Below are 11,584 nucleotides of genomic sequence, written 5' to 3'. Positions count from 1 at the left end.
AGCCATGTTCTTTCCTTCAAAGTCACGCCCCCTTGTCAATGCATTAAAAGCTTAGAAAAGTGTGTAAAACAGTTAGTAAATGTGGTCAAAGCATGCACCCTAGTTTTTTGGCACATAAGCACCAAACAACTGCCACATTTTCAATATTAAATCTGTCCCAAAGTGTCTATAGCTTGGCCATACAGAGCCACTTGGACTACATGTACTCTGGAACCTGTAGTAAAGTCCATTTAGTGAAACTACTAGAACCATAAACTAGTATTAAACACAAGCAAATACAAACAGGTTTACCCTTGTATCGGATAATTCAAATACTTGTAAACTCATCTGACATATATATATATATATATATATATATATATACACATATATATATATATATACACACATAGCAATTTTATAATCATTCTAATGTGTAGTTACATCTAATAGAAACTGTCTCTTCCTTGCTTACCATGGTATTTCTGCAGAGCACTTGTTACCGTCCACGAAAGTAACATCTGTTTTTAATACTGAAACCAAGATGTTATTTTTAAGTAGCCAACAGTTTCAGAAAGTTTCCTCATACCCCCCCCCCCCCTGTCTTATAGTTTAATCTTTCTTGGATATCTTCATTAGAAGAAGGAGAGGAAGAATGGAGCAGTTCAGTGTGTTACGGGCAGCAGTTTTACTACTTTTTGCTGTATATGTAACAGGTAGGTAAAGTTTCTATATAAAGCAATGACATATTTCTTAGCTTATCCAATTCATTATAAAGCAATATAAGGGTATGTTCACATACAGCGCAGTCTTCTAAGAAATAGCTTTGACAGAAAAAGCCATTCTTTAATGTGACTTGGTTGTTTTACCATGTGGATGGATTTCTTCAAGCTCCATTCACATCAATGGGACACCCGCAGAAATGTCTGTAACAAATCTGTGTATATATACCATATATTGCTAAAATATATTTTTTACTTCAATTCTTTGTGCATTTAAACTGTTAAACACTGTTATTTTAGCTCATTTAGTACCATATCAGCTATTGTGTGGATTGTGTCTTGATTTCTGGGAGAATGTGTGGAACACGCTTATTGTACCAAATATGACGGGAATGTACCAAAATTTTCTTTTATTTCTATTTATGACTTGCTAGACTATTTTATTTAAATACTTTTGTGTCAGATTTTTCTCTGCACCTACTTTGCACCTTGTCTAGTCACAGTCTTAGACCGTTTTTGGCGCATGTTTTGGACAAAAACTATACCAGCTTCAAAAAGTGGTTTAACATTTTGATGGTATGAAGCCCTATGGCGCATTGTGTTGCAAATATGGATTTTTGTGTTGTATTGTGTTGCATGTTTGTAAAACAACATCACAGATTTAGGCACATTTAACAATTCATCATAAATTTGGCGTAAATAAAAAATAGTAAAAGTACAATATTCTGGTGCAAAATAAACCCTAAAGTTGTTCTCCCAGAATTAAAAAAAATGAAAATACTTAAATATTACTTTATTATAAATATAGTCCGAAATAACTTTCATTAGTTTTAATGGCTTATTTTGTTTAGGGAGCAATCATTAGGAGAGATAAAATGGCTGCCGTCCTATTAGTACACACAAAACCTGTCCTAATCACACAGCAGGACAATTTACTTCAGGCCTCAGCCTCCTCTCTGCTCTTCCTGTCAGGTATTATGACACTGAATACAGCGGATTTTTCGATGAACCGTTGTGGGAATGGAGTTTATGAGGAGACATGAAGTACAGAGAGGATGGACAGGACAGACTGTGGTAACGAAGACTTCATACATGTGGCTCATCCGCCACATCCCCACCTCCTCTCTGTACTTCATGACTTCTCATGAACCCCACTCCTACAGAGATTCAGCTGAAGTTCTTTTCAGTTGTATTCAGCATAATTCCTGACAAGTAGAGCAGAGAGGAAGAGGAGGCAGTTCTTTAGCTCAGTATTGTGAACTAACTTATCCTGCTGTTTAATTAGGGCAGGTTTTTTGTGCACTAATAAGACGGCAGCCATTTTATTTACCCTAATGATTTCTCCGCAGACAAAACAAGCAATTATAACTAATGAAAGGTATTTGGGACTACATATATTATAAAGTAGTATTCTTGAGTAATTTAATTTTCTTAATTTCAAGAGAGCCCCTTTAATCTTAATATATCTGCCCCAATGTTTTTGTTAAAGGAAACCTGTCACATTGAATGTGGTGTCTGAGATAAAGGAAGCATGTTATGGAGCAGGATGAACTGAGTAGATTGATATATAGTTTTATAGGAAAAGATTAAGTAAAAATTGCTATTTCATGTGCATGTTACGAGGATTTTTTTTAAATTATAGCATTCTGTTGTTTGTTTTTTTTTAAACTGAATAATAAGCAATTCATTTTCAGGTCAGTATTACGGTGGTCAAGAACATGTTTTGGTGGACAACAAGTGCAAATGTATCAAGGTGACCTCCAGATTTGTCCCATCAAAAGAAGACCCAAATGTAGAAATTCTAGAAAGAAATATTAAAATAACGTGAGTCTAAAGAATCATGATTTGTAAAAAGAAAGACTGCATTAAAAAGGGTATTTTGGTTGAGAGATGTTAACCCCTATCCACAGCATAGGCGATAATTATTAGATTGTTGGGGTCCTACTGTTGGGACCTCCACTGATCATGAGAATGGGGATCCCATAGCCCTCAGTCACCCCCCAAAATGAACAGAGTGGCAGATCGGGCATGTGTACTGCCACTCCATTCATCTCTATGGAAGTTCCTGAGACAGCCAAATATAGGCTATTTCCAAAACTCATGCCCAACCTGCCACTCCTTTCATTTGAGGGGGCCCGAGGGGTACTGGGTCGATGAGGGCCCCATTGATAGGGGATAACTTCTCACAACCCAAATACCCCTTTAAAGAGAATATTTTATAATTGATGTAAAAAATGAAAACCAGACATTATATAGTACATGACAATCTCTTTCTAACAAAGCTAGAACTGGATCCAGAGATCTCCACATTCACTGCTCCAATTGCTCTACTAGATTATCTTCAGCCTGGTAGCTCAGGGGACGTGTCCTTTCTGCTGCAGCACTCTACCTCTAACTGCCACAGCTTCTAACATATAGCTGGTGGCAGTTGAAGATTTAAACTGAGCATGTTTGACCAGCTCAGTGAGACGGACAAAAAATAAGAAAAATAACAAACAGCAGGTGACGATATACAGATACAGTTTATTGAATAAGAGTACTTTCACACCAGCATTAAAGTTTTCCGGTATTGAGTTCCGTCAAAGGGGCTCAATACCATAAAAAAACACAACAGTTTTGTCCTAATGCATTCTGAATAGAAAGCAATCCGTTCAGTATGCATCAGGATATCTTCCGTTCCGTCACTTTTACGTTATTTGGCCAGAGAAATTACCGCAGCATGCTGCAGTATTTTTTCCGGCCAAAATACCAGAACACTTGTGGGAATCCAGCATTAATTTCCATTTAAATGTATTAATGCCGGATCCAATACCAAGTGTTCAGGAAATTGCCGCATTGACAGATCCGTTTTTCCGGTCTGCGCATGCTCAGACCTTTAAAAAATTTTAAAAAGTAAATACCAGATCCATTTTTCCGGATAACATGGGAGAGACGGATCCAGTATTTAAATGCATTTGTCATTTTGGATCCGGAAACAAATGATATCCGTTTGCATACGGATTTCCGGAACTGCCTGCCAGAATCCAACAATGCTAGTGTGAAACTTGCCTAACTCACTGGCTACACTAAATCTTTACATGCAATTACAAAAGTATTCAGATCCAGGTGCTGGTCTGAAAAATATAGACTATGCTTCATGATACAACCTTTTAAATACTTTACTGGATGAGCAGATAGTGGTTTACTGATTAGTCCTGAATAGGAATCAAGCTAGTGGACATTATGCCTAGCATGTACTACTTGTGTGTGTCTACAGTCAGATGCTTATTTTTAAAGCTATTAGCGTTGTTCATCCACAAAGGCTACAAAAGCTAAAGGCTGAAGGAAAAAAACAATTTTGCTGTTAATTTGCTGCATGGCACAGTGTGATCACATAAACAGTGACTTGGGCATTGTCTGAAGAAAACTGTATTTAGGGAGAAACTCCAATGACAAGAAGAAGAGTCAATTTATTTATGTATTTCCGGTGGGAATACCAGAGGAATGGCACAATGCAGATCCTCAAGAATTGTGATTAATTCATTTTTTGGGAATGCAAGTATTTACATAGAAAGACAAATCAGGAGAGCCAACAGATTCTCTTGAACTATAAGAGGGTTGGGTCTTATGTGGGGTTTTGCTCTGGTAGATAGGGTAAGCAGGCGCAGTACAGAGGCAAAATACAAGTTCTTAACTCAAAACGTCAGTGTTTATTCACACTTGAAGCAATTGCACAAAACAGCACGTAACTTTGCAGTTTTGGTGTTAATTCACACACAGTGAAAGTTCATATAACACAAGTCACCTTGCTGGCAGTTCTGCCTCCAGTTGTCCACAGCAGGCTTTAGGGGGCCTGTTTCCCCAGCGTGCGGCTCTCAGCCCTCCAGCATGGCACAAAGCCTGAGATCCTATAAACAGAGAGACCTCTCTGCTGAGCCCAGCTGCCTATTTAAGGACAGCCAGGTGCTACCAAAACCTGGACCGGCACTTAAACTCCGGTCCGGTATTTGACATCACCTGGCTGGAAACCAGCCAGCCGCACATGCTGGAAGAAAAATATCTGCCTTGCCAGACACAACCTCTCACTGTGTCACACTTATTATTTCTAGATGTTGTAGACCAGTGTTTCCCAACCAGTGTGCCTCCAGCTGTTGCAAAACTACAACTCCCAGCATGCCCGCACAGCCAAAGGCTGTCCAGGCATGCTGGGAGTTGTAGTTTTGCAACAGCTGGAGGCACACTGGTTGGGAAACACTGTTGTAGACAACCAGCCAAACTTCTCTAACCAGTATAATTGAATGTTGACATTGCTTCTACACTCATCTACCACAATTAAACCATTTCTATTTTGTTTCATTACTATAGACCTATTTGCATACTTCAGCTCTAAATTTCTTGTAGGACAGGGTAACAACAATAATAATAGTAATGCTAATAAATGACAATGCAATAACTTATTTTTCTATATTCTTTCCACAGGATTCCCCTGAAGAGCAGAGTGAACATTTCAGATCCGACTTCTCCATTAAGAACTAATTTTGTCTATAATCTGTCAAATCTGTAAGCTATAATACTTGTAGCACAAGCTGTGATCAATAATGATTTTGAATGTAGTGAGTTATGTCCTGTTGTTTTGCTTTAGGGTGCACTGTTAAGCCACTTTATAGTATTCATCCTTTTTTTAGAATGCATCTTCTAATTTTGTGAAGACAACCCATGCCCTACATATCTGAAAGTTATAAAGGGGCTCCCCTGCTCTGGATCCCCCTCTGTTAGTCAGAATAGAGACCTGCTCTGTTCATACTTTGCAGGAGTGGACATTACAGGGAGGAGAGGTATAACTGAAAAATCTTGAATTGGGGGTTATATTAAATCCATGCAAAATTGCACTCTAATATGAAGTGTGCCTTAAAGTGAGCATATCACATTATTGGTTCACAGATGTACATGGCCTGTTATGTGTGCATTACTACCTAGCTGCAGCAGTTTTGCAAAGGTAGCCATTGACTATAGGATGGAAGTACACAAACTATACAAATCTAAAAGCAGGGAGCAGTGGCGTAACTAGAGGTCTATGGGCCCCAGGACAAACTTTGGATTGGGGCCCCCACCCCCATTAACCTGCAACCCCATTACCCGCCCCCTCCCCGCCACTTGCTCTGTATACATATCATTTGGCTCCCACCCAGACTGTATATATTTAATTTGGCCCCCACCCAGACTATATATATATTTCATTTGGCCCCCACCCAGACAATATATATTTAACTTAGCTCCCATCCGGACTGTATACATTTCATTTGGCCCCCACCCAGACTGTATACATTTCATTTGGCCCCAACCCAGACTGTATACATTTTATTTGGCCCCCACCCAGACTGTATATATTTCACTTGGCCCCCACCCAGGCTACCTGCACACGTTGCAGATTACGTCAGTTTTTACTCCACAGATTCTCATGTTAAAAAACAGCAGCGTATTACAGTACCAGCAAAGCGTATAAGATGCTTCTGGGACCGTATGTTGGAGGAGCTGACAGAAGGGAACTGAAAATGTTTATTACATGGGACTGTATTGGAGGGGCTGATCTTAAAGGGGTTGTATCATCTCAGACAATGGGGACATATCTCTAGGATATACCCCCATTGCCTGATAGGTGCAGGTCCTACCTCTGGGATCCGCACCTATCTTGTAAATGGAGCCATAAAAGTCACGGAGGGTACACCGTGCATGCACAGCCGCCCTCCATTCATTTCCGTCAGCTCAATAGAAATGAATGGAAGGTGGCTGTGCATGTGCCCTGCGTGACTTTCATGGCTCCGTTTACAAGATAGGTGCGGGTCCCAGAGGTGGGACCTGCACCTATCAGACAATGGGGGTATATCCTAGAAATATGCCTCCATTGTCTAAGATGATACAACCCCTTTAATTATATGGCACTGTATTTATTTTATTTTTTTCATAATGTCCATAGCCTTCCAAAAGGCTGCCATATGTCTGCTATGCAGTATTGCGCAGCCTTCTGTTGGTGGCTGCCATGATGCGTTTTGCCAGCACCTCGTCTGCTGGCTGCACATTATTTATATCTCTCCACTCCACTTTTATTTTCTCTTCACTTTTTATTACTCTTATTTATGTATGTCCAAGCAGCCCATCATTACCCCCAAAACTTACTGGTACTACTGACTGCTATATCTGCTCCAAGTCTCCCTAACGGTGGCACTGGCAGTGCGCGGGTCACTCGTTTGTCATGTGACCCGCCACTGAAGTCACTAGGGGGCAGAGATAACAGGGCGGGAGGAGGATACATCCTGTCTACAAGCAAGCAGCATCCCGATCCCGCCCTAGATGGGAATAGTCAGGCAGTAACTTAAGTTAAGTGAGTGAGTGGGTCAGGGTATCTGCGCAGCCAGTGGGAACACACACTAGCCAGCCGGCAGTGCCCAGCAAATGCAGTTCTGAGTACTGCTGCTGTTCCTGCGAGTCCTGTGACCTCCAGCGCCGGGTCTCGCCGACATTGAGCAGAAGCACTTGCGGGCTGTAACTTGAAGTTATAGAAAATTATCCTTGGTGCTATAAGGCTGTGTTGGCATGGCGTTACTTCATTCAAAGGCATCGCTCAAAATGCCTGCTGAATATGTTCCTAGGGTTACCTTAGCCAGATGGAGGTCAAAAAAGTATCAGCCTCTGTCTGGCTGATATACATCAGTATGCCGCATAAAAAAAACTGTATGTTACAGCAGGCTCGGAATGGCCCACAGGGTTACAGGGGAATCCCCCAGTGGGCCCTTGAGCAAGGTGGGCCCCTAGTCTCCCACCCCCTACACAAGTGGCACATAACACAGTAGACTTACTGCACTACATACATATATTCAATATACAGCACCTCAACCAGCCTATGTTCATATAAAAAAACTTGTTAAACTATTTATTATATTTGAATGTATCCATACAGTGGGCCCCCAAAATAAATTTTACTGGCAGGCCCTAGGTACCCCAGTCCGACACTGTGTCCATACAATGGTATCCAGTAAAGAAAAAAAAGGAAATGTTAAACATATACACTACGGTATCCATCAGAGGCATTCGTTTAAGGCGGTCCGCAAAAAAATACGGATGACGTCCGTGTGCATTTTGCAGAACGGAACAGCTGGCCCCTTATAGAACAGTACTATCCTTGTCCGTAATGCGGACAATAATAGGACATGTTCAATTTTTTTTTGCGGAATGGAAATATGGACATACGGAAACGGAATGCACGCGAAGTATCTTCCTTTTTTTGCGGACCCATTCAAATGAATGGTTCTGTCAATGGTCCGCAAAAAAAAAAACAGAACGACACGGAAAGAAAATACGTTTGTGTGCATGAGCCCTAAGGCATATGTAAAATGGAGGCCATAAACATGAAATCAACATAAGCTAAGTCTAAGTTCAGTGTAATTGCAGGGGGTTCAGGTGGTATAGTTGGAATATGACTTTTATGATAACTACCTTACATCTGGTGGCTCAAGACTAGAGGCTCAGATTTATTTTCTTTTTGAAAAGAAAGGTAATATGCATACCTTTTTACCAGAGGAGCATTGACTGGCCTATAAGACTCTTTACACCTACTCGGCTCACTCCATAAAGAGAAATGTTATTCCCGGGATTCAGACAAAGGTCTCTCACCCATTTAAGCCAATTCTCTCTGCTCTGCACTGATCAGGCAGTCCCCCACAAAACAGCTGTCTGCAGATGAGGTGCTGGCTTAGCTACAATTCTAAATTATGGCTCAAGGCCTGTTTAAAAGGTTAAGCATTGACTTATACGATAGCTATCTTACATCGGGCGGCATTGGAAGCTCAGCTTTCTTTTATCTTTGGAAAGAGAGCTAATTTGTATACATTTTTCCCAGGGAAGTATTACCTCTCCTTAAGGAGACATACTACTCCCCTGGTTTTGAAATATGGGCACAGTACAAAACATCTGCCTGAATGAGGCCTCTTACTTTATTTGAATGGTCATCCCAAAGCTCTAAACTTTATATTTAGTGCCCAAAATAGGATCTTAGCACTAAACTCCCTCCTGAGCCATTGTTCCCCTGAATAAAGTGGAAATCTGCACACCTCATTATTTTTCTTTTTAGCTGTTTATGTGACTATAGTCTAAAGGGAAGGAAGCATTCAGTGCCATGACTACAGATTTGATATGTGTGCTTTCATATACTAAGTAGTTCTGAATATTAGTATAACATAAATATTGTACTTTTTTCTTTTAGTTGCCAAAAATGCGACCCTGTGGAAATTGACATCGGTGGTGAACCATTTCTTGTTTCTCAGGGAAGTTGCAGTAAATCAGATGCGGATTCTTGCTATGCATATGATAGAAGCAAGTGCTATACAAGTGAAGTTCCCTTCAAATATGATGGAAATATAATCATGAGGAAAGTTCCTCTAAATTCTGAATCCTGTTATGAATAATTCTATACAGATACAGTATGAAACACTGTTTTTATCAGCCTCAAAGAAAGGGGGTTTTCATCTTATCTTTTTTAATATTTTTTTTATTTTTTATTTTAATTTGCCCTCCAGGTAGCTGTACCTGTGGAAAATCCATATTCATTTGCTCCCCATCTCTCAATTCCAGTTCCATGGCAATCTTCACTTCCAGTCCACCATCTGTCAACTTCCACACAAACAGGGTCACATACACCACTGCAGCCAATGACTGGCCTCAGTGTTGATGTGTCAGTCATTGACAGTGACACACATAACCCCATATCTGCGGAAGTTGACCGTCAGGACCAGGAAAATCAATGAAGAGAGACAAGGATGCAGAATAGAGTGTCAGGAAGCAGGTGCAGCTAAGGGGAGGCAAATAAAAAAAAATGCTGGACAGTCCCTTTAAGACATGCTTTGTTTATGCTTTTTCTATCACTTTTTACATGCTTCATAGAACTAGTACTATTATTGCTTTGTCTCACATACATTATAGCTGTGCAATAAACCATTTATTAGTCATGCATATCAATAAAGGAATTGTGACATATTTTTTTACTATGTTTTAAAGATGCAGTAATTATAATTATTATTTTCATTAAAGGGCATCTGTCAGCAGATTTGTACCTATGACACTGGCTGACCTGTTACATGTGCACTTGACAACGGAAGGCATCTGTGTTGGTCCCATATTCATATGGCTGTGTGAAGCTATTATTCATATTCATGTGAAGCCATATTCATATGGCTGTGTGAAGCTGTGTGATATTTCCTGTCTTCAACAGGAAATCACTCTATTTCGTAGAATTGCTTTTGTAGTAATGTATGTAGTAGAAGCGAAGTCCAGGAAAAATACACATGAGGGGAATTTAGCAAACCCTGCACTCCAGAATCATGCTTTCAAAAAGTGGCAAAATAAGGCTTTTGCGACTATTTGAGCTCACTTGCGCAATTTTTTCTTTACTTTTTGCATTTTTACATCTTTTACTCCATTTTTGAAAAGATGGAAATGTGGGTGTGGTTAGCTATATAAATTTGTTTCACTCCAGATTTTTGACTGACTTTTTTTTAGAAAGAAAGTAAAAAACGTCCCAAAGCCACTCCAGTAAGGGGGTGGTGCAGAAAACTGGAGTAGCATTTTTAGATAAAAGCATTAGGTTTAAAGATGAGCCAAATTTCACAAGGAACATGCGCAGTTTGATAAATTTGGCGCAAAGTATGCCAATGCAGGCTCAAGGCAAACTGACTTCAAATATTACCCTTGTGCTAAATTCCCCCATAGTGTGCAATCCAAGTCCATATTCATACTGTATTTTTTGTGTGCAGTTTAACCCCTTAAGGACCCAGCCCTATTTCACCTTAAGGACTTGGCCATTTTTTGCAAATCTGACCAGTGTCACTTAAAGTGCTGATAACTTTAAAACGCTTTGACTTACCCAGGCCGTTCTGAGATTGTTTTTTCATCCAATATTGTACTTCATGACACTGCAAAAATTGGGTCAAAAAAGTTTTTTTTTTTTGCATAAAAAAATACCATATTTACCAAAAATGTGGAGAAATTTGCAAATTTCAAAGTTTCAGTTTCTCTACTTCTGTAATACATAGTAATACCCCCCAAAAATGTGATGACTTTACATTCCCCATATGTCTACTTCATGTTTGTAGCATTTTGGGAATGATATTTTATTTTTTGGGGATTTTACAAGGCTTAGAAGTTTAGAAGCAAATTTTTCAATTTTTCTGAAATCTTCAAAATCCCACTTTTTATAGACCAGTTCAGGTTTGAAGTCACTTTGTGAGGCTTACATAATAGAAACCACCCCAAAATGACCCCATTCTAGAAACTACACCCCTCAAGGTTTTCAAAACTGTTTTTACAAACTTTGTTAACCCTTTAGGTCTTCCACAAGACTTCATGGCAAATGGACATATGTTTTCTGAATTTTGATTTTTTAGAAACATTTTCCAATATAATAAATTTTTTCCTGGAAAAAAACAAGGGTTAACTGTCAAACAAAACTCAAAATGGGTTGCCCTGATTCTGTAGTTTGCAGAAACACCCCATATGTGGTCGTAAACTACTGTTTGGCCAAACGGGAGGACATAGAAGGAGGGGAACACCATATGGGTTTTGCAAGGCAGATTTTGCAGGACTGGTTTTGTTTATACCATGTCCCATTTAAAGCCCCCTGTTGCACCCCTAGAATAGAAATTTCAAAAAAGTGACTCCATCTAAGAAAGTACACCCCTCAAGGTATTCAAAACTGGGTTTACAAACGTTGTTAACCCTTTAGGTGTTCCACAAGAGTTAATGGCAGATGGAGAAACAATTTTGAAATTTCTATTTTTGGAAAAATATTCCAATATAATCAATTTTTTCCAGGAATAAAACAAGGGTTAACTGCCAAACAAAACTCAATATGGGTT

The 11,584-nt window shown here is 39.6% G+C and overlaps 1 protein-coding gene across 1 annotated transcript; it reads left to right on the top strand.

Annotated features, from left to right (window-relative positions):
- Positions 1-584: 584 nt before the first annotated feature.
- Positions 585-9,707, top strand: JCHAIN (joining chain of multimeric IgA and IgM). Its single transcript, XM_044303364.1, has 4 exons — positions 585-695; positions 2,396-2,525; positions 5,160-5,240; positions 8,938-9,707. The coding sequence occupies exons 1-4, from the start codon at positions 635-637 to the stop codon at positions 9,137-9,139; spliced, it is 474 nt and encodes a 157-aa protein (XP_044159299.1). The 5' UTR covers positions 585-634; the 3' UTR covers positions 9,140-9,707.
- Positions 9,708-11,584: the final 1,877 nt, after the last annotated feature.

This window comes from Bufo gargarizans, chromosome 1 (assembly GCF_014858855.1).
Source record: "Bufo gargarizans isolate SCDJY-AF-19 chromosome 1, ASM1485885v1, whole genome shotgun sequence".
NCBI lineage: Eukaryota > Metazoa > Chordata > Amphibia > Anura > Bufonidae > Bufo > Bufo gargarizans.
Note: the sequence above shows the minus strand (reverse complement) of the source record. Positions and strands in the feature narration are given on the sequence as shown.